The sequence below is a fragment of the Xenopus laevis genome, chromosome 7S (assembly GCF_017654675.1).
Source record: "Xenopus laevis strain J_2021 chromosome 7S, Xenopus_laevis_v10.1, whole genome shotgun sequence".
NCBI classification, from domain to species: domain Eukaryota; kingdom Metazoa; phylum Chordata; class Amphibia; order Anura; family Pipidae; genus Xenopus; species Xenopus laevis.
This window is the reverse complement of record NC_054384.1, coordinates 85,321,050-85,346,158: the sequence shown is the minus strand read 5'-3', so window position 1 is coordinate 85,346,158 and position 25,109 is coordinate 85,321,050. Positions and strand designations below refer to the sequence as shown.

At 34.7% G+C, this 25,109-nt stretch overlaps 1 protein-coding gene across 2 annotated transcripts in view; it reads right to left on the bottom strand.

Moving 5' to 3' along the window:
- The window catches only part of ajap1.S (adherens junctions associated protein 1 S homeolog), a 132,041-nt gene that overhangs the window by 32,667 nt on the left and 74,265 nt on the right, over positions 1–25,109 (bottom strand). For both annotated transcript variants that reach the window (XM_041571474.1, XM_041571475.1), the window contains one exon: positions 7,436–7,523. In XM_041571474.1, the coding sequence (XP_041427408.1) occupies positions 7,436–7,523 (88 nt within the window). The remainder of the gene's footprint in view (positions 1–7,435; positions 7,524–25,109) is intronic.

Below are 25,109 nucleotides of genomic sequence, written 5' to 3'. Positions count from 1 at the left end.
TTGAGTGAAGGAATAGAGGAAGAAAAACTTCGAATTTCGAAGTGTTTTTTTGGCTACTTCGACCATCGAATGGGCTACTTTGACCTTCGACTACGACTTCGACATCGAATCGAAGGATTCGAACTAAAAATCGTTCGACTATTCGACCATTCGATAGTCGAAGTACTGTCTCTTTAAGAAAAAACTTAGACCCCCTAGTTCGCCACCTAAAAGCTACCGAAGTCCGTGTTAGCCTATGGGGAAGGTCCCCATAGGCTTTCCAAGTTTTTTCAGATCGAAGGATGATCCTTCGATCGATGGATTAAAATCGATCGAACGATTATTCCTTCGATTGTTTGATCGAACGAATTGTGCAAAATCCTTCGACTTCGATACTCGAAGTCGAAGGATTTTAATTCGCCAGTCGAATATCGAGGGTTAATTAACCCTCGATATTTGACCCTGGGTGAGTAAAGTCAGAAAACGCTAACAGGTCTGTGAATATGCTAAATTTGCAAAAATCCAGTAGCACACTGAAATTGTAGCATTGTGAAAAATTAGTTTTTTAAGCCCATATACATACATAGAGAAAAAGACAACATATTGGGTCCCTCCACACACTTTCTCATACCTGATGTGTAGGGATGAGTAAAATATTTTACCAATTGCATTTGGCAAATTCTTGGCTTTTTAATGAATTTTAGCTAAGCAAAGTGGGTCTGATTTGCCCATCACTACTGATTTGCATCAACAGGGGATCAAGTTTTAAATATACTGTAAAATATTCCTATTCTTTATTCCTTTGTTTTTGTCATTTTGGCTTGAAAAAGGGCCCAGAGTGTCCAGTTTTTCCAGTATTGGTACATGCCTTCTGTCCTGGTTGTCCTAGGTTGAGATCCTCTGTTATAGCACTTTGTGAAAAAGCTAAACATTTGGATCTTGAAAAATGCAATAATACTGAATTTATCGCCAGCACTAGTGTGTGTGAGTATTTAGGTAATAGGGAAAGATCTACCAAAGCAAAACGACTTTGATTTGATAGCATTGAAGGAAGAAAAAAAAAACCACACATTTAGGGCATTCAATTAAACAGTTTAGCTAGGCCAAAAAAGCATGCAAAAAAATGATCCAACCATACAAGCCGCAAATGTTTTAAATGTATAAAAAAGATGATGAGTAAAGACTTGAGGAAAATAACTTTTACTTGAAGCAATGCAAAGGGCTGAGATTGTGGAATATCCTGCCAGGTGATGTTTTGATTGTAGATTCCATTTACACTTTAATGGGGGATTTGGATTACTTCAAGAGCAAGCATAATATCCAGGGCTAAATCTACAGTTAGTGGGTTATTTATCAAGGTCCAAATTTATCTGAGTATTTTTAAGTTAGAAATCCAAGCAGCTCCTTATTTACGAAGAAAAAAAATAGGTTCCGGCAAACTTCTGAGCTTTCCCTGAAAACTCTGAATTTTTGTGGTTTCTGCGCAAAAAACTCTGAAATCTATAAAAAAATCATAGTTTTTGGAGTATAGTGATGGGCGAATTTGCGGCGTTTCACCGGACAATTCGCGGATTTCCTGCGAAATGCGCAAAACGGCGAAGAATTGGCAAAATGACACCCGTTTTTTGACACCGACACCCATTTTTGACACCGACGGCCGTTTCTAACGCCGGCGACAATTTCTTTTGACGCCGGCGAACTTTCGATGCGAAACGGTCAAATTCGCTGCTAATTCACGCCTGGCGAATAAATTCGCCCATCACTAACCATGAACTCATCGGATATCGGTAGAGACATTAGTGCAGATACTGGGACCATCCCTGTTGACTTATACAGGACCTCAAGAGTTTTTAGATGCTGGAGTTTCGGGTTTTTAGACCATCGGACTTTGTAGTTTTTTTTTTCCTCTGAAAACCACAAATTATTCAAGGTTTGGATATTCGGACCTTGATAAATAACCACCTTAGTCTTCTATATGTATGCATATGTATATATTTTATAAATATAAATTTATACATAGGTGTGCATATGTATGTGTAGGGGGTTAAGGTTTGTTAACTTTTCTAAAAAAAAGTCCTCTTAAGGATTAACTGCGGCACTTGGTGGTTCTGCTGAAAATTACAATGGGGGCTGTTTCACTTTCAAGGTTAAAATAACAGTAACATCAAAAAATGTTTTTAAGTAATGACTAAATAATGTAGTGTTGTCCTACACTGGTAAAAATGGGGTTGTTTATGTCAAAAAGACTATTATAGTTTATATAAACAAGCTGTTGTGTATCCATGGGGGCAGCCATTCAAGCACAAGACAAATAGTAAATAACACATAAGCTATATAGAATCGCATTTTATACTACAGAGCTTATCTGTTATCAGCTGTGTAATCTGTGCCTTTTCTCCTTTTTCAGCTTTGAATGGCTGCCCCCACAGCAACCCAGCAACTTGTTTATATATACTAAAGTAAAGTTGCTGAAGCAAACACACCAGATTTACCAGTGCAGGACAACAGCCAATTATATTTTAATTCATTTAATACACTTTCATTTGTTGTTGTTACTGTTATTGGCAGTTCTTTATTGACCACTGGTTTCAAGTTGTCATACTCTTTATACGGGAAGGGGGGGGCATAATATCCTGTCTCTTGCTGTAGCGAGTAGTAGGCATTGGATAGCAATGAACAGTATGCAGTATGATGACTCAGCAGACATAAAAGATATGAATAGCTAGAAAATGTAGTGATCAGATAAAGGGTGGAATGTATGTACCACATTAATGTGAGCCTTCACAGAAATCAAGAAAATGTTTTTCCAGCTGGGATATTTATTGTGTACGCAACAAAAAACAGGTCATGCCTGAATTTGTTTCTGTTAACTTTACAAAAGAGTTCTTTAACAAAGACTAAGAGAATGTTTTGCATAATAAAGAAAAAACATTTTTGTTCAGTAAAATGCTGTGTCCCGTGTAGACAGGACAGCTATGCAGAACAGTTTGATATCAAAGGATGAAAACAGTTGTGTGGCTATATTACTGTTTTACAATCTTTTGTTCGTTTTCTGTAAAGAAATATTTAATTTTATTCAAAAATACTTTCATCAGTATTCTTCTTGTATACAGCACAAAGTTAAGTTGTTTCCTCAACTCAATATATAACAGTGTAAGATTTACAAGTCTTCACTTTAGACCACTTCCATTGATTGATTGACTGATTGTCTTCAATACAGTTTGCCACTTTTCAGAGAGAGTTATTAGGGTGCATAATTTTACTGGAAATTATTAGGTGAACTTTTAATTATGATGCAAAACTGCAGACTTCAGAGCAAATCTTCAGAGAACTTATTTTAAGGGCGACTAATCTCCCCGAATTGCAGTGTGTGTCTCTGCCCTTAGCATTTATTTATTTTCCTGATAATTATATAGTGTCAACACATTTTACACAGATCTTTTTAGAAATTATTCAGCCCTTCACCATTAGAACTTACAATCTAAGCACCCTATCAAATCTAAGGTCAATTTTATCAGAAGCCAATTAACCTGCTGGTATGTTTTTTTTTTCAAGCATTATTTGAAGAATTTTTTTTTCTGCAGATTTTAAAGTTGGTCTCTGTTTTCTTCCAGTTTATACACCAGGGAAATTACTGGATAAGAGCAACATTTTATTTTAGATATATTTAAATAGGACCCCTTTCAAGAATTCAATTGTATAACGCCACTAGCAATAGATTTCCCAGTAAAGGATGTGTGTCTATTGGAAACTTAATTTACAATCTATGAACTTGTCAGAATCTTGGCTAGTGGGTATAAAATATATGTCTTAAAGAATTGATCTGGAAAAGGTTTTATAATCACTTTAAATATAAGCCTCACTAAATGACTTTAGAAATGAATGTAATTTATCAGAAAATAAATATATATATATTCATCATGGAATAAATAAATTCCATGATGAAAAGTCTCAATATTTTTTTATCACTGAAAATTAATTTATAAAATAAAAATGTCTAACCCATGAGGCAATTGGTTTTTTTTTTGCCAAATAACTGACAACATTTCTATTTGCTGTAAATATTCATCATTGGTTTTAAAACTAGAAAACAAAAAGATAAGAATATCAGGCTAACTTCTAATTCTTAATTTCTAATCTTGAGAAAGGCTGGTGTAACAGTGTAAAATGTTGGCTTTTGATTAAATGTATTCTTTTTTAACAAGACCCATAATTGCAGATATCCTTCAATAGATAGCATCTGTTATTATATGGATTGCATGCAGGTACAGCACTTCTGAAAGACGTCAGTTTAAGAATCATATTCTGCATGCAGAATCTGGAATGGTATACTGAATAATCTTAAATGTATACTCATTGTGACATGGAATTGATTATATGCCGAACTGATTTCTTTTGGCAATTTTTTAATAAATGTATGTACTTTGTACCAAATACACATCAGTGCCCCTGACATATTTTATAATGTTTTTTAAGTATGCCCTTTTTATTGTAATAACAGGATTTCGTATGTCATAAAAGGTAATCTTATTGTAATATTAAACATTGTGAAAATCGTTTTAATAGAACTGACATATTGTTCATACAAAGACTTTGAATCCAAAGTCTGTTTCACAGTAAACAGTTACATGTTTCAGGGTTCTTAGAGAAGATAGACAATATCTGAACAAAAGAGCAGCTAGCATAAACAGGTTGAGGCATGCCATACTGCATGGACATGGTCGTGGAAATCCCAATTTATTAACATGAAAACATAAAAGAAACTTAAAAGAACACATAACTAATTTAACAGATGACCTGTGTTAACTTTTACCAACCCTAGACTAGAATAGTGTCTACAATCAGCTGAATGAATCCTGGGAGACCGCCAGTGACAAAACAAGACAACTAGCCCCTCGCCACTGAAAAAATTGAAGGGTCCTGGTGCCCTTAACCTTGAGCCACTCTGCTAATTGTGCCCCCTTCCCTGTCACATGCTTGCAAAAGAAGGCACGCATCAATTAAAAGGAGAAAAGTGGATGGGAGGGGGGATTTTAATGCTATAGAGGAAGCTGACCCTGTGGTCCAGGCCCCGCTGGGTTTGCTTCCTCTATAGTTCTATCACTGCAGGCAGCATCTGTTACTGTAGATTCATATCAGAGTTATCCTGGCTAGTAGCAGGGGGTCATACCAGGTGATATGCTTGATCATGTCTGTTGTGAGTTATCAGATCGCTAATCATTTTGCCACCAGCCACAACATTCCCTAAGTGAGCCACCTGGCAACACATGATTCAATTACATTACAAGAACCAGGAAATATAAAATCCACGGTGCTTGACAGTCAGGTACTTAAATGCAGTGGAGAATGTATGATCTACAGCAATGAACATGTTAATGAAACATTATGCTCGGAGGTTCCTAGCTAGCAATTTTCCATTTAGCATACATTTCATTTAGCATATAATTCACATATATTTGCTTTTTTAAGTTTTCTTTTGCCAAAGGATTTTTGTTCCTAAAGCATTGTATGAGCAATGCTGTTAACTGTTCAGAACGATATCCGTTAAAAAAATAACAATGATAATAGTGGACAATGACTACAAATAAAAGACAATATATGAAATATGGAACCACACTTTTTACTTTTTTAGTGCTATTGAAGCAAAATATCTGGGACTAACAATTAAATTTCCTGCCACTGAAGTAATTATATGTCCATTTTGGGAACTGCAACATCAGCGCAAGCTAATATTACCTTCACATTATTACAGTCATAAAGAAGGGATAATGTCAAAAGCAGCACTTTTTTCTGAACCAAAGGAAACCCATATGGTATAGCATCTTCTCTGATTTCCAATACAGACAAGAGACTATAACAATGTTAAAAGAAAATGATTGCTTTCTATGTGACAAGGCAGAACTAAAGATCTCCCATTACACATCATATACATATAAATCTGAAAGTATTATGACCGTATGCTATAAAATAACAGCTATCTACAGTATCTAAGCTGTTTAAGGGGCAGATTTACTAAGGTTCGAGTGAATTTTTGAAGTTAAAAAAGTATATAGGATACTACGACTTTGAATTTACTTCGACTTCGATTCAAAGTAAAAATCGTTCAAATATTCGACCATTCGATAATCGAAGTACTGTTTATTTAAAAAAACTTCGACTTCAATACTTTGCCAAATTAAACCTGCCGAAGTGCGATGTTAGCCTATGGGGACCTTCTACAACCGTTTTCTACGTTTTTGTAAATCTAACAAAAATCCTTCAATCGTACACTAAAATTGTTTAAATCATTCGATTCAAAGGATTTAATCGTTCGATCGAACATTTTCCTTCGATCGTTCAAACACTAAATTCGGTGAAAAATCCTTCAACCTCGATATTTGAAGTCGAAAAATTTCAATTCGAGTGTCGAATTTCAAAGTTTTTCTAACTTTGAAATTCGACTCTAGTAAATCTGCCCATAAGGGTTTTCTTGGCTCTAAGAGTTGCCTTGGACAAATGAGTTATTTTCCCAACAGATGACTAGGTTTATGAGTCTTCCATTCCTGTGTATTGGTACTCTAATTAATTTTTTTGCAATGTAAAGTTTAAATAGCATGAAAAATATTTATTTATATAAGATTTCAGGAATCTTTCAGACTAAATTCAATCACAAATATCCAAAAAATATCATGAAACTTTTGCTCAACTTTTCTTATTTCTGCTTAATGTGTTCTTCATATTCTTAAAACAAATTGTCACCATGTTTACCTGGAAAAACTCTATGCCTACAATTGTTGCACTTTTACCCTAATAAAATGTTGATGGTATAGCAAATTTTTATAATTGTTAAAAATACTTCAAATCGAATACTTTTGCCCTTCAGTAAATATGGCCCTAAATGTGTGACTATATGCGTATAAGAGAGGGCTTCCTCTGTCTAACATGTTTCAGCCTTACTTGAATCCGACTAGTCAATTTGTGATTATTAGCAGATATTAGAAAAACAGCAGTTACCTCGGGGGGGGGGGGGGGGTAGGGATCAGTCATTGAATTAAGAGGCATGCTGAATTTTCAATGAAGATAATGTTACTATCCTGTTTGCGGAGGGCATGGGTATCAAACGATTTACAAGATTGAAAGGTTATGGGCACATATTCTTAAACAGTGCTATAGTTCTCTGACAAGAAAAGTGGTTGAGCACCACTTTTACACATTGATACATCTGTCTCATAGAATAGAAGAGTTAGTTTGAGATATAATTTGAAATTTAAGCACAAAAATACTATATTAATTGCAGTAAGTAACTGTTAAAACTGTTGATTTTTACCAACTTCTAAGATTGTTTTGCACTAAAAAAAAGAACAGAAATCAGTAAAATCGACAAAATATGAACAGTTGTATAAAAGACTAAATTATCTCATTGACTCAATGCTTTTTTCATTAAATCAAGCACAAAATGAGTAGCGGTTATCCTTACCAATTTTTCAAGACGAGTGTTGTTATCAATGCTGCAATGACCATGATTAGGGAAACAGTGATGGTAATAATCTGGTGTACCGCTAGACCTGTATGAAGAAGTAGAAACAGAATCAAAGCCATGTCATAAATAAACAGAAACAAATTGTATCAGTAACAATAGATAAAATAGCTGGAAATGTAGCCCAGATGTGTCAAGAATTATCACTGTCACTAGTTTATCTGTTAAGAACAGTTTTTATCTTTGGTTCAATCTCTTTTGTTCAGTATTTCAAAACATGAAATGACCATTTCTCAGAAGAATTTGCCAATTCAGTAATCATTTTACATTTTAGGCATTTTTGCTCTTGATGATTTTTAATTTTATATGTAAAATTATGTACTGTGATAAAAATTGTTATCTTAATATTGATTTTAGGACAAATATGTGAGTCATCAATGAAGTAAATGTTATATATGGGTTATTGTACAACCCAAGCAACTCAAGTTTTTTTTTTACTATAATATACAAATTTTTAGTGGAAAAAAACCCGCAATTTTTTCAGGATTTATTACACCCAGAGGATGGAAAAAGTCAGAATTCAAAAATCCAATCTTAGACCTGCCAATATGTATATAATTGAATGGGAGAAGTCCTGAAGATATCCTGATCTGTGATAATCATGTGATAATCCAAAGATTTTGTAGTTTTCAGGTGGAAAATTTGAAATATTTGTCTGATTCAAATTTTTCAGACTTTTATCAAGTTTTTTCCCCACACAGGAAATTTTCAGGAAAATATACTGATAAATAAGGGGGGAAAAACCAGTGCGGATTTGGTCAGGGTCATTTTCAGAAAATACAGTACATTACATTTTCGGATTTTAATTAATAAATAAGTAAAGATCTGTGCCTCCTTGGTTACCTCTGTAGTTTTTATAATTTTGTCTTGATAATCCCTTTCCCTTGATAAGAGTTCTTGTACCCTGATGTTTATTGCTAACCTAAATAGGAACAGAATGTGAATAATTAACATGCCTGTAACATGGCAATTTAAAGCACTGAACCTTAGATCTTGATGGTTTTCTTATTTTCTTTCCATGCTGATTCAACAAATATAGTAAATATAGTAAGGTAGACAAAGCAAGAGAAACTACCTTAAGGACTTTTTTAGATATTGATCCTAAGTAATTGATTCCCCTTGTTGTCTTAATCACAGAAATCCACATACACTTTTCTCAAAAGTCTTTTACATTTTCTCCTGGCATTTATTCTATGAAAAATCTTTCTCATAGATTTCTAAGCATGCTGCCCTGGATTCTTGTCCTCTGGCTGGAAAAGACTATTTCTTAATTTATGTTTTAGTATTTCCCCCCTTTTTTCCCTCTGAGAAAACTCTCCACTTTTTTGTCATTTTGTCTTGGCAACTTTTCCCAAGATAAATGTCTCAGAGACAGGGGCAAAAAAAGCAAATGACCTATTTCTTACAAACGTATATTTAAAATCATGTTAAATGATGCAAAGTGAGATTTTCAGATCCAAATTTCCAGTTCCATTATACTGTATTTGCTTCAGCCAACAAATTGCATTCAGCAAACATAGCTGTTGTTCAACCTAGTAGTAAAGAAAGAGAAGATGTTTTTCTTTTAAATCATGAAGATCATTAAAAGTGCTGTGGGCCCTGTTAAAGATAATCCTTGAGATAATCCTTGAGGTGAGAAAATGAATCATGGGATGCAAATTTATCACACTCAAAAATAGATTCCATCTGCTTGACTTTAGCACAAAAATATACATTTCATTAACTTCCAATATATATATTTGAAACAAACATACCGGTAATTGTGCCAAATAATTGATGCTTTAGTTTTAACCATCTGAATACATGAACATCAATAAACATGTTTTATTATATTATATAGTAGTAAAGGAAAGGCTTTTCTTTGATATAAATTAAAGGATTATTTTTTGGTTATCCTAAATTGTAGCTCTTCTAGGTGAGTGGATAATCCCATAGAAAAAAAAGTGACAATTCCTTCCTATACAATTTGGAAAATTTAACATCTGAACACTGACGCAACGTCAGCAATGAGAATGAAAGTAAAAAATAAAAAATAAATGACAGCAACATAGAATTTTGTTTGAATGTGAATATGACTGACTCTACTATGTGAAACATACTTGGACAACAATATTGATTCCTAAACCTTGCATCGTTTTCAAACAATTTAAGATAATTATAAGGAAAGAATTCTAATATGGTTCTTAATCTCATTCAAAGGGGTATATTTATCAAAGAGTGAAGTTAATAGTGAAGTTCCGCCACTAGAGTGAAATTCCGCCACTCTCCATTCATTTCTATTGGCTTTTTATAGGCGTATTTATCAAAGGGTGAACTTTCACTTCACCCATTGATAAATACACCTTTCAAAATCCCATAGAAATGAATTGAGAGCTGCGGAATTTCACTCTAGTGGCGGAACTTCACTCTTTGATAAATTTACCCCAAAGTGTAATGACTTGCTATTTATACTTCTGCAATGATGACTAAATGAAATAGGTTTAAAATCACAACCAATAGCTTGGGACTCCTTGAAAATTAAATGCATACAAGGTTTTTCTAGCTCATTTGGGGCCACCTTTATGGTAAACTGCAGCCTTAATATTACAAATGGGCTACTTTCAACAATAATAAAACAGCCATACATGTATGAAGTGTAACATGTAAAGAGAAACATGTAAAAAAAAAGCCTGATTGCAGTCTTTTTTTCAATTTGTACTCTGTTCTTTTTGTGGAAATTATTATTAACCATAAGCATCTATAATTTTATTCTATGAAAAGGCTGTAACTATCAGCATAATGTAGTCGCCAGTCAACCTGCTGTAGTCTTTGTCTGTGTAGAAGAGTGCTTAAAGGGGTTATAAAGTACTAAACAAAAATAGATTTTTATGGGTTCTCCTCACAAAAAAGAACATTTTACTTGCTTTAAAAATGTTACACCATTTCGGAAATAAAGGCTAACATCTGTCCTGTTTTCCCCTCTGCCCTGACAGTTGTTATAATGATGATCTGACAGATGCTGGCTGTGCTGTTTAGAATTAATTTTTGCCAGTGATGTAACAACCAGGGGGTGCATCACAATTCTTTAGATGGGGGCTGGAGAGGGCCCGGGTGCACATCCTGCATGCTGGCCCACAGATTACTAGTTACTCCACTGATTTTTGGCTCTACTTCCGTAAAGTATGAAAACAGCTTTGGTTTGCTTCTTAACAAAACTTCTGTTGCAAGGCTAAACAAAAGCAATTGTTGTACTTGCTTGCAGTGGAAAAGGAGTCAAAAATCCCCCTGAAGCAGCACAGTCGGTGGCTGTCATTACAATCATTACAATGTTGCTTAATAGATATACATGTCAGTATATTCCCCTTTTAAGCAAGGAATGCGTTGCAAAGCAAAACCTTTTTGGTTCAATAGAAGTGTTGGCTTAAGGCTTTCAAGTTAGCTGGGACAGCTGAATTATTTATATAGTACAAGGAGGCCAATAAAGCATGCAAGAAAACTATCAGGCAAGCTAAAATTGATATGGAAAAAGATATCGCAGCAAGCAGTAAAAAGAATCCAAAATTCTTTTTTTTAGTAAAAAAAAATTAAGCAGCAAGGGGTGGGACCTTTAATATCAGAGGGGGGTCAGCTGGTTGATGAGAAAAAAAAGCTCAGATTCTGAACTCATATTTTTGTCTCTCTACACAAATGACTAACCAGTTTATGAAGGTTTCCTTCTTAATAGACCCAATTCTAGTAATATAACTAATGATGCATGGTTCACACATGAGGAAATTCAAAAGAGACCATGAGAACATGTTAAGATAAACAAAAGTCTGGGGCCAGATGGTATTCATCCCAGTGTACTCAGCGAGCTTAGCCCTGTGATTGCCAAACTTTGCCATGGTGCCAAGAGACTGGCAAATTGCTAATGTGGTGCCGCTATTCAAAAAGGGATCCTGTTCTCAGCCTCAAAACTATAGGCCAGTTAGTCTGACATCAGTGGTAGATAAGATACTGGACTTCATAGCAAATCATAATACTAGTTTGTGCCAGCATGGTTTTATGCGTAATAGGTCTTGCCAGACTAACTTAATTTCTTTTTATGAGAAGGTAATCAGGGACCTCGATTCTGGGATGGCAGTGGATGCGATTTACTTAGACTTTGCTAAAGTATTTGATACAGTGCCACGCAGAAGGTTACTAGTTAAATTAGGAATGTTGGGCTGGATCATATTATTTGTACCTGGATAGAGAATTGGATAAAAGATAGACTACAGTGAGTAGTGGTAAAAGGAACATTTTCTAATTGGACCAGTGTTGTTAGTGGAGTACCGCAGGGCTCTGTACTTGGTCCCTTGCTTTTCAACTTGTTTATTAATGACCTGGAGGTGGGCATTGAAAGCACTGTTTCTATTTTTGTAGATGATACTAAATTGTGCAGAACTATAGGTTCCATGCAGGATGTTGCCACTTTGCAGAGTGATTTGTCTAAGTTGGAAAACTTGGCAGCAAACTGGAAAATGAGGTTCAATGTTGATAAATGCAGGTTATGCACTTTGGCAAAAAAAAAATAAATGCAAGTTATATACTAAATGGCAGTGTGTTGGGAGTTTCCTTAAATGAGAAGGATCTTGGGGTTTTTTGTAAATAACAAAGTTGTATAATTCTGGGCAGTGCCATTCTGTGGCTACTAAAGCAAATAAAGTTCTGTCTTGCATAAAAAATGCTGATGCTGAGTTTTCATTTGGAGGGGTTGAACTTGATGGACTTTGTCTTTTTTCAACCCGATTTTATTATGTAACTATTTAAATGATCAGAAGAGGAGGAAACAGGACACACTTTAGCTTTTATTTGAAATTATCTGACATAGTGCCACATTTTTTAAAGTAAGTAAGTTGGGGATATGTTTATTTTTGTGTGGAGAACCCAAAAGGAATGTTTGACTTTAGAACCCCTATAATGAATTCCTTATAAGCAATATCCCACTAGAACCACTACCACCTGAATCTATGCTAGAGGTGACATAAATTTATGGTGTATATTTCAATGCTAGTTTGGCTTATAATTACACACCTTTCATTTTTCATATTATTATTATTATTATATTCACATATCTTTATTAGTAATTGCTTTATCTAATTTATAGTAACTTAAAATCCTAATGGGCAGAGCGGTAACTAGGGGTAGGCAGAAGAGGCATGTGCCTAGGGCACAAACCTTGGTGGACATACCTCCCATGTCGCCTACCACCAGTCCTTCAAGAGTACCTGCATCTGTTTGCATATTTGATTAAGTTCCCTTAGAAAAACACATTAAGGGGCAGATTTACATATGGTCGAATATCGAGGGTTAATTAACCCTCGATATTCGACTGCCGAATGTAAATCCTTCGACTTCGAATATTAATGTCGAAGGATTTACCGCAAATAGTACGATCGAACGAAAAAATCGAACGATTAAATCCTTCGAATCGTTCGATTCGAAGGATTTTAATACATCGATCGAACGAATTTTCTCTGACCAAAAAATTGCTAGAAAGCCTATGGGGACCTTCCCCATATGCTAACATTGCACCTCGGTAGGTTTTAGGTGGCGAAGTAGGGGGGTCGAAGTTTTTATTAAAGAGACAGTACGTCAATTATCGAATGGTCGAATAGTCGAACGATTTTTAGTTCGAATCGTTCGATTCAAAGTCGATGGTCGAAGTAGCCAAAAAAACATTCGAAATTCTAAGTTTTTTTTATTCTAAGTAAATGGTCCCCTAAATGTTTTCTACTATACAGTCTGAGAAAAAGCACTTATTATTTTCAGAACATTTCACACAGGTTTTTTTTATATAGCTATCATTTGGTGCCTAAAATCAAACCTTCTTTTAAACATGCTTGGTAAATGCTATTTATCCAAATAAGAAAGGATACATCGTTTCTGTTTTCATCTTATATAAGATGTTTATTATGCCTTATGGGAACCCACAGTTAAATAAACCTTTATGTCAGGGCCTGACAAATTCTAAAGCTTGCATATTAGCTAGATTACAATTGTGCTTTGTAACTGGCCAGTTTACGCACCATTATTAACAGAACATAAGCAGAAGCATTTTATAAGCTAAAATACTGGCTATAACAGAGAACACATAAAATCATGGTCCTTAAGAGGATACTGCTCTCCAGAAAGAAAGAAAAAAGTGTTGAAAGAAACATACCTATAGTGAGAAAATACACAGTGACCTTTGTCCAGATATTTCCTTCACTGGATAAAGAAGGAATTTCACATAAAATAATTCTTGGATTTAGACAAAAACTCTTAAGGGCAGTGTTCTGAACATCTAACATCAGTATTTTAAATTAGTAGAAGTAATATTAATATTCAACACACTTCTAGTGATATGGCTGTGGATTGGTGCAGACCTGGGACTGAGACATTTTTAAAAAAATGCAGCCAAACTATATCTCGATACATTCAATAAAGGCTTTTTAAGAAGTAATATGGTGAATGAAGCTGTGCATTTTGATTACAGTTGGTTAACCATTATAGGTAAAGTGAGTACTAGAACTCCATGGTCATTTTTTCATGTTGCTGGGGTACTGTCTCAAGCTACAGCATTTAAATTTTAGGTCTTGGGAAAAAAAATGGGTAGAAAAATAAAATCAAACACTACATGAATTGGTGCATTTACATTTTATGTTTTAAATGCATTTGTTAAATAAAATGGGAAAGGGATTGTTAACTTTGCTACTACTAGAGCTAGTTAAAATGACAGGCCAATAGCCATCAACAAAAATAAATCTGCTTAATTAATATACAGTAAATAATTATTCCTATGTTTAATAATTTTGACCAAGAAAATATCTAGGATTTTTATCAAAATAATCTTGCAAAACATAATTCAACAAAGGATGAACAGGTATATTCTAATTAATTTCATCTTTAACATTGTAACTGCATAAAGTGACATAGCAGGCATTAAGTGCTATACAAGTCCATATATATTAAGAGAGAGGAAAGGACTAAGTTAAACAAAATCCCACCTGATGATGCACCATACAAATTTCAATTTGGAGTTTCTGCACACACATATAATTCTTTTTTATCATGACAAATATCCTTTGATACATAAACCTTTCCTGCTGTGGCAGTGTCTACGATACAATAATACAACAAAAATATGTAAAGTGTTCTGTAATATGAAACAAAACCCATACACACTTTGGGATAATTTGACAACTGAAATTCATTTATACTGCTTAGCATCTATGAAAAATGGGAACCATATACCATACTCAAATTAAATTATTTATTTATAAGTAACACTGACAATTAGGGGCACATTTACTTAGGGTAGAATATCGAGGGTCAATTAACCCTCGATATTCGACCGTCAAAGTAAAATCCTTCGACTTCGAATATCAAAGTCAAAGGATTTACCGCAATTCGTTCGTTTGAATGATCGTAGGAAAAAAACAATTAAATCCTTCGAATCGAACGATTCGAAGGATTTTAATTCAACGATCGAACGATTTTCCTTCGATTAAAAATATTTAGAAAGCCTATGGGGACCTTCCCCATACACTAACATTGATGCTCGGTAGGTTTTAGGTGGCGAAGTAGGTGGTCAAAGTTTTTTTTTTAAGCCAATTCGATGGTCGAAGTAGCCAAAAAAATACTTCGAAATTCGAAGTATTTTTTATTCTAATCCTTCACTCGAGCTAAGTAAATGTGCCCCTTAGACACTGAAATTGTGTGCCTGATAACTGGATATATATATTATATTTAAGGTAGAAAACCTTATTCAATATTGTATGGTAACATGAACATAGAAGCCTAAAGGCTTCAGACTGGAAGCAAGGTTGGGAGTGGATCTGGGTAAGCAAGGCCCACCACCCCAGTCCAACCCTGAATGGCAATATGGTTTGATAACTGCAGTCCTCTCCTAAACCACCATTAGCTACAGTATATTATGCCCTTCTGAAAGGAAGTCTTCTTCCTGTGTCATATCCCAACAAATGCTCTATCACTGAAGAGCATCATAGTAAGCATCCTCCAGAGAGACAACAAATGTAAAAAACCTAAAATGCGCACAGGTTTTTTTGTTAGACCCCATGGTGACCAAAATGCTCTGTTTGTTGTTTCCCCAATACGTCTAAAGTTCTGAAACTGTTATGCATCAACATATTTCTGTGAGTTATAGTGGTTATCATGTTTTTACAGGACTATTGGTTTTAAGAATTATTGCTCCCATGTGGCTCTTTAATTTTTAATGCAAAGATAAATGCTACCACGCTATCTTCATCAGAGTAGCCATCAATACAACATATATTATTGTGATTTAAACCAGATTTAATTTAGACCCAAGGCGAGTTCCAAACCAAATGCCTTTTTTCCTCCTACTTAATCTTCATTTCTGGTGGCATTCCTTTATGGGCAATATATAATTCATGTTTAATTAGCCGTTACTGCCTTTAACATTTCATGAAACAACAATTCATAGACTTCTCATGATTACTCATTAGCTAAAGAAAATAAAAAAATGCAAGGATTGTAATAAACTTTCCACGGTGTAACTCACAATAAACCATCGTTAGTGCCTAGGATTAAATTAATTATTCACAGAAAAAAACTTTGCATCAGTTCTGTAAAACCAATGACCAATCAAAAGGTAGCATAAATGGTAACCTGCTTAAAATTTGGTGGAGATGGATTACTAGATCTGGTTTAAACTGCTCCTAGTGACTTTGTGTTTTAATATGATGGTGCAAATACTTACATTAATTCCTAGAAAATTACTTTTTATTAGTTTCCTTTTCTACTTTTCTTTAATGTTCTTCTTGCGCTAATTTTTTTATTCCACTTTATTGCATTGCTAATCCATAATAAATGTGTATAGTCTTTCTTTCATTTCAGCTGTTGTTACAATACCTGGTCTAGTGGGGTGGCAGGGACCTTCAGAAATGTCTTAACATGTTCTTGACTACATTGTATTCTGATTCTGTACCTCGCTTTTCTCTTGGTTATTAACATTAACCTGTCCCTCTGCTTCATCCTTGTTCCTTCTGTGTACCCTTTGGTTCCCTTGCCTGCCCAGAACCTGTGCCCTCACTTTAAAGGAAAAATAACACCAAAAAATTAAAGTGTTTTAAAGCAATGAAAATACAATGTTCTTTTGCACTGCACTGGTGTTTTTGTTTCAGAAACGCTACTATAGTTTATATAAATAGGCTACTGTATAGCTATGGGGCAGCCATTCAAAGCTGAAAAAGTAGAAAAGATACAGGATACACAGCAGATAACAGATAACCTCTGTAGTATACAATGGGATTCTTTAGAATTTATATGTTATACTGTGATTTCAGTTACCAGACTTAAGTGAGATATTTGTACTTCTGCAATTTTAAAAGTTAACATAGTTGTCTAAGTTTACTGATACCAATGATTTTAAGGAAGCTGTTAGAGAATGATTTATTTGGTATTCTATCACAATAGTGGCCATTTGAAGACACACTAGCTCTGCTCAAAGCTGCATCTAATAAACAATACTCTGAAGAAAAACATGATATTTCTCTGACAGGAGGTGAGTAAAAAGAAATGAATCTTTGTCATAGCTTTTGTATTGATTTTATATTTTTTTATATAATTTTCATGTTACACTCTCCAATTTCTGTAAAAATAAGCAAGTAACATAACGGAATGGGTAAAAGAATAGGATTTTTTTTTATTGCCCAATTTGACATTTCAAATGGATCATCCCTGTACCACTGTGAGATAAATCAATTATTTTTTGTTGTCAGTTAGAATAATTAAGGTTATCAGACCTGCCCTTTGAATAGTGGATACTTTTATTAAATTGTTAACACAAGGCTGCACAGATTTCAAATTCTGCATTTGAAGAAAGCACCGAGTAACCTTAATCATGTGATGTTGTGTCTTCTAGATTAATAGTGTGTAAGGGTCAAAAAAAAAGTCAACAGATTCCAAACATACAGTATGGCTGATTTATAAGTGACTAAACTTATATCTTAAGTTGTTGACAATATTTTGTTTTAAAGAACAATTTGCAAAATCCTATATGGAATTTCTTTATTTTTTTCTTAAAAGGCATGGGGCTGTGTTGGCACCCTTTTTATATATTATAATGGGATCCTATATTGTGCAGAGATGTAGATGGCTGTATACAGTACAACTTACCTATAGATTACATATAAAAATACAACCAATACATGAGGAAAAGTGTGCCCTGTTCAATGGAGCTTACAATCTAAATGGAGAAGATGGCTTGAGACACAAGGTACGGATGGGCAAGATCAGAGGGGTCACTCTGCTTTTGCATGTTCAAGAACACTAAATGACATGAGCGCACCCCTCAGTGCTCATTCTGGGAGCACTTTCACCCCCCTTTGCTCTGCTGTAAGCACTGAGCACCAAAAGAAAAATCAGGCTCTCAGTACAGAGAGCAGACAGATTTTGGGTAAGGTGTTAAGCACTGGGTAACAATGTGGTCTGTACATCATGCTGCTCTCTACATTATGCCTATGTACTGCCTCCCACCCACTTCTCTTGGATTCTGGGATAACGAATGCAATCAGTGCTGGGTCCAAAGACTGTGCAAACACAGATTGGCTTCACAAATGAGGCCTCAGGAATTAAGGAGTCAGGATGCAGCAAACTAAGAAGTGTGGCATTGAACATTACATTTAGCAGATGGTAGTGGCAATTGGTGTATAATGAAAGAATGATAGGATAGGTGGGAGTAAACTTCTCTAAAGAGAATGTGTTTTAGGAGATCACTTCAAGGCAGAGAGACTGGGAGAAAAGTTAAAAGGAACACGAGAGTCAATTCCAGAGGAGTGGTGCTGCCATAGAATTTGTGTATGTGTAATTACTAAGTCCTGTTAGAGAATTCCTGCAGAATTCAGTGACCAAAAGCCAGATTGAGGGGGATTCAGCATTGATTGTCAGTAAGTTGTAGTGGGGAAGTTTACCAAGACTAGAGTCAGGTCATTGAAAGTGTTTTTTTGTGAAATTGAGAGATTAGTGGATGTTTTAATTGGAAAGGAAAGATTCCAGTCAAAAGGGACAGATTAAATTGATTGGTTAAAAGGGTGATTCACTTTGAAGTTAAATTTTATGATGTTATAGAATGGCCAATTCTAAGCAATTTTTTAATTGGTCTTCATTATTTATTTTTATAGTATTTTTTTTAATTATTTGCCTACTTCTTATTCTTTTCAGCTTTTAAATGGGGATTTTTGACCACATCTTAAAAAACAAATGCTCTGAACAACTTCAAATTTATTGCTATTGCTACTATGCTCATCTTTCTATTCAGTTCTCCTCCTATTCAATTCCAGTTTCTTATTCAAATCAGTGCATGGTTGCTAGGGTAATTTGGACCCTATCAACCAGAGTATATCTATCTTTTTTTTTCTTTTGCAGAAAATAAAATATAAAAAGGGAACAATATATTAAAGCAGTTTTAGTGAAGGATTAAAGAAGAACTAAAGCCCCCATAAACTTCCCTCCTTTGACTCCCCTCCTTGCAGAGTCGATTAGATGGAAAAATGTCCCTGTTTGGAAAGCTGAACTATAGATGCAAAGTAGTAGAGCAGAATACTTTCCAGACAGGAGCATATTTCATCTAATAGACTCTACAGGGGGGGCAGCATGAAAGGGTGGCCAATGAAGTGCAGCCTATGGGGAGATTAGTTCTTTAATTTTATTTTAATAATATATACAAAAATCTTGCACAAGCTATTTCTGCCCAGGAAGATTTATTAATGTGTGTTCAGCAGGGTACCCTCTGCAATGTCTTCCATAGACTTCCATAGGGATAATGGGAAAAAGTACCTTCCAGTAGCCATATTGTCGGTAAAAGTTCTCATATACTTGATTACAACAGCCATGTAGTGATGAGCTACATTTTTCACCAGGTTTTGCCTTGAAAAAGACGACCATAGACTCAAATGGGTGAAACAAATTGTCACGCGTTAAATAAAAAATTGTCATGTGTCAAAAAAATTGTTGTCCATAATTTTTCACTGTTCCGCAAATTTTTGGCGAAGCAAAACGGGTCAGATTTGCCCATCACTACATGCCATGACAAATGGCAAATTTAAAATGTTTACATATTACAGGTATAGGATCCCTTATCCGGAAACCCGATATCCGGAAATCTCAGAATTAGGGAATGGCTGTCTACCATAGACTCCATTTTATCCAAATAATACAAATTTTAAAAAATAATTTCCTTTTTCTGTGTAATAATAAAACAGGACCTTGTACTTGATCCCAACTAAGATATAATTAATCCTTATTGGAGGCAAAACCAACCTATTGGGTTTATTAAATGTTTGAATGAATTTCTAGTAGAGTTAAGGCATGAAGACCCAAATTACGGAAAGATCCATTATCCGGAAAACCCCAGGTCCCGAGCATTCGGGATAACAGGTCCCATACCTGTACTAATAATCTTCCAATTTTTGGATGGCTTGCTGGGTTAAAAAGAAGCATAGCCTGGGGGTTAGAGCCTCTTACTACAGAGAGCAGTGAGAGCAGCTGATTTGGACACAAGTGCATTTAATGAACGGCATCAATATGCGCACCAATTGAATACTTTTATATGTAACCACAATTGCAGCTGAAAATAAGTCCTAAGGAGCCTGATGCATCAATATTTGACAATGTCTGAACAGGGACGATTTTAATAGCACAGAACATATTTACAGAGCCTTTAAGATTACAACATATTGGCTTGATATTATTGCTTAATGCTAGCACTGAACTCTATCACCAATAAAAAATAATTGAGTTTAACGCTGTCAAATCAGTTCTGATAAACCAACACAATTGAACAATCCAGACTTACTGACAGTGAGGAGAATGTTTCAGTCAGGAAAGTGTTAATAACCGTTTTAAAATGTTAATTGATGAAATCAAGCTTTTATTTGCCATTGCTGCTCTATGTCAAGAAGAATTCCAAATTTCTGTTTACCATTCCGTTGGCTAGTAAGCTGATGAATCTTAATAATCTTGAAAATTAGACTATTAATCAGGCAAATGGCAATTTGGTTGAGAAATTATATTTCATTACTAATGAGACAGTTATCTGATGTTTAAGCATAAATAAACACCCAGTTGGTACTTTTAAATCATGGCACATTCAGAAACCTGATTTTTAAATTAATGGCACAGATAATTGAACAAGTCAAAAAACATTTAATTAAATCAAAACAGGTTGTCAACCAGATGCAGAGCGATTCTCTAATAATATCACCTTCAAGAATCACCATGTAAACATTAGCAAAAATGATTAAGAAGGAAAAACAAAACACCAGCTACAGTTCAATAAAAATGTAATTCCACTGTACAAATACTCTCTGAAAGCAAATATATATACCTGTGTAAATAGTAAAAACAATTTACTTAAAACTAAATGAAAAAACAAGTTCTTTGTAGAATTCAACGTTTTAGTGACCCTTCATTAAACCCATTCACAGTGCACTAACATTTTCTGATTGCCATGCTATCCAGGTAATATAAAGGAATGTCCAGTAAGAAACAAAATATATCATCAAATAAATTACTAATACATAATGTAGCACAAACAAGATATTACTACTAAGGCAACCTAAATATGTGTAAGCCTCACCACCCGAATAAGGAATACGATATCCAGGTAGGGGTTATTTAGGATTTTATCTACTAGATACCTTGTTATATGAATTCATCATGTGCTGTTCTCAGATAAGTATACTATATTATACAGTAAATCAAAGATACTACAATTTATAATTCTGTGATTATAAAATGCTTTCAATAGAGACCACAAGATGGCAGTGTGTAATAAGTCCATTCTTGGTTTGAGCTCTGTTGTATTTATAGCTTGGAACTGTTGCTGGTTGTTTATAATGGTCTGTGCCCATGGCTTAAAAAAGGCTTTGGTTGAAGGTGTGCCTTCTACAGTTTTGGGATTCCAACATTGGCACACAATGCAAAAAGTGAGCGGGGGGGGGGGGTGCCATTCCAGGAGCTGCCTCAGGCGGTTCCTGCCTCTGAAATGGGGCTGGATTCAAATATTACCTGGCCCCCAGGCTGAGCTTCCAGCAACTTAAAAACCTAGCAACCAATATATTACACAGTGCTTTGCAGAGAATATATATCATTCACACCAGTCATTGCCCCAATGGAGCTCAAGTGTCCTTTAGGTAATAAAATCCTTATCTATTCTCTATTATATTTTTTTTTAAAGGATTTCAAAGTGCCTATGTGAACGACTTACTACAGGTTATCCCATTATCCTGGGACCCATTATCCAGAAAGCTCCCAATTATGCAAAGGCCATCTCCCATAGATTCTATTATAATCAAATAATCCAATTTTTTAGTTCTTCTCATAGTAAGTTAGGTTGAAAAAAGATACATGTCCATCAAGTTCAACCATATAACTCTATTTAAACCTGCCTAACTGCTAGTTGATCCAGAAGAAGGCAAAACACTCCATTTGAAGCCTCTCCAATTTGCCTCAGAGGAGGAAAAAATTCCCTCCTTACTCCAAAATCAGACTAGTCCCTGGATTTATACTATGAGCTATCTTCCATAACCCTGTATTTCATCACTTGCTAAAAAGCGATCCAACACCTGTTTTAAAGCTATTTAATGTATCAGCCACCATATTACATATCAAGTAAGCCACCAGATTCAGGGAGAGAATTCTACATCTTCACAGCTCTCACTGTAAAAAACACCTTCCGAATATTTAATCAGAAACTACTTTCTATTAATCGGAATGGGTGACCTTGCATCAGCTGGAAAGACCTACTGGTAAATCAAGCATTAAAGAGATTATTATATAATTCCCTTATATATTTATACATAGTTATCACATCACCCCTTAAGAGCCTCTTCTCCAGTGTGAACAACCACAATAACAATGTACCTTGCACTTTATACAGATTAAGATATAATTAATCCTTACTAGAAGCAAAATCAGTCTATTGGTTTATTTAATGTTTACTTATTTTCTAGTACACTTAAACTATGAAGATCCAAATTACAGAAAGATTCATTATGAGGGAAAACCTTAGGTCCCGAACATTCTGGATAAAAGGTCCCATACCTGTATTATTTTGATTTATTAAACATACCTTCAATATGACATATAAACTATATATAATTACCATTCACAAGATTAATAAATATTAATATTATTACTACAACATATTCAACATACAGTGAAACCTCGATTTTAAGTACCCTGATTTTAAATGTTATTATATTTTTATTTTACTTTTTTTATTTGTGGTCCCACCAATTTATAATGCATTTCAATGGGTGCATTTCCCTGATTTTAAGTCATGTTTTCCTGATTTTACATCACAATTGTGTCCTGATGTTACTGTAAATGGTGAATTGCAATTAGTCTGCCCCTTATACAGTCCTGCACCAATCACTTATTGCTTTAGGCTGTGTATGTGACTGGCAGAGAGGCCTTGCACATGCCCCCCATAGTGTAACATTAACACTGCAATGCTTATTGTTATTAACACAGTAAATATTGTATCTCAGTAAAACTGACTCCTGTGCTAATATACTTTCAGTACTTGAAGAAAAAGTTACTTTAACACATTTCCGTGATTTTACATTTTCCCGGATTTTACATAATTTTTTCCTGGACCCCTGAAAAACATAAAATGGGGGTTCTGCTGTGTAGTATTCACAGGGATTCACAATAAAAAGGTGTATAGACCAAACATAGACATTTTGTACAGATACTGATCAATACAGGAGGTAAAATTGCTTGTGTAGCTCAATATTAATAGTTTTTTCCTTTACATTACCAATGTATGCATTAGAATACCAGGGACTTAAAATCTAGTTGGGTTCATGGGAAATCATTGTACAGTGATGGGTCAGGGGCTAACACTGACCTTCTGTGAATCCTATCAGAAGTCAAGCTCTCTGTTGCCCAAGATATATTTGTCCTGAATCTACTATGTTTTATATAAATGTAAAACCCCTGCAATTCTATTGATAATGATTATTTGATAACTAAAATCCAATTCTATGCGTGTAAGTAAATGCTGAATTAAGATTGTATGATATTATGCTTATTACTATTTACCTTATTACAGCCGTTGACATTTTGTAGATGGAACATTTAGGTGTAGATTTACAAAGGTTGAGTTGTTTCACCTGGTAAAATTTTACTTCTTCTAGACTATTCACAGTTTTTAATGAAAGCTTTTTCCAACATTCTAAAAACTTTTCTTGACTTTTCTCCAGAATCCAAAAACATATTTTTCTATAACAGTAGATATTATAAACTGAGATCTGCCTGTAGGAAATGATAATTTGAAAACGATGCAATCATGAAACTAAGATTTGCAACTGAATAGTGCCAAGGGATCATGCTGGTTAAACATAGGGCATGTGGTTATTCTGAAACTAAGTTAGTTGGCAACCTCCTGCTGGACATATCTCTGGTGAGGTCAGAATCAGGGCTAAGTGTACTAATAACTGGAAGCACAGATACAGTAAGTAAGAGACAGACATACAGTAGTTTCCCAGGTGGGTAATTTAAGGTGCTGTTTAAGGGTAAGGGGAATTGTAATGGCTTTAAAGGGGCAATATGCATTTGTATTCACATATGCTCAATAAACTGGACATATGTTGAAAATACATTTCAACCTATTTTTTTAATGAAACTATTGAGCCTATGGTATATGCTGTAACAAACTCTGCAAACTCTGTTCTACTTGGAATAATTGTGAGAGGACAAGTAAGTAAATAAATCATCTTACCATTACCTTCTCAAATGAGATGTGATAAGAAAATAATAGGAAACCATAGAGACCCATTGTAAAAGGACCCAATTAACACCAATGTGGTCCTTGCCTGATGGGATTTTCTAGCCTGTTTAATAGAATTAGACCCAATTAGAATCAGGCCTAATATTTAGCCAGATGTTGGTTGGGCAAGCCATTGGTCAGGCACCATACAGGGATCAATAAGCTACTAACCTGTTCTGTTGTCAACTTTTACTGCCCTGTGTACTAGCAGAAGGCACACATAACAATCAGGGGTGGGGAGATGGTCTTTATAAAATAAAAAAAATAAAATAAAAAAATAAAAAAACAGCCTACAACTTTAGTACCAATTATATACAAGCAGTTTATAACAAGCCTAGGTACATATTAGACCTTTAATGAGTATTTTTTTTTAAATATATGCTGCAACATTTTACAGTCTGTCTGTAACTTTTAGAACCTCTAGAACTTCTTTTAGAAAGAAAAATATCTCCATTTTGTTCTCTATTTTTGCTTCATAAATGCAACAGATAATCTACCCTGGTAGCGCATGTCCCAGATGCACTCTCTTTTCTACTATTGTTCAGTTTACAAAGATGTGTGTGAGCATCATGAAAGACTCTGTCTTTTGATGATGCCACAGAGCAAACACTGAATCACTATGTACCAGGCAGTGGCTCTTTTTCTGTTCAAAAGATTTTTGCTTTGTTTCGAACCTGCTTGAGTCAGTTGACTTAATGCTTTCTCCCTCCTGTGGCTCTCTCATTTCTAATCTGAACACAGCAATAACAAGCTTTTAAAAGTCATTCTGGTTTGAATCCTTTCTTTCTTGGTCCTTGTATGACCTTAACTGAG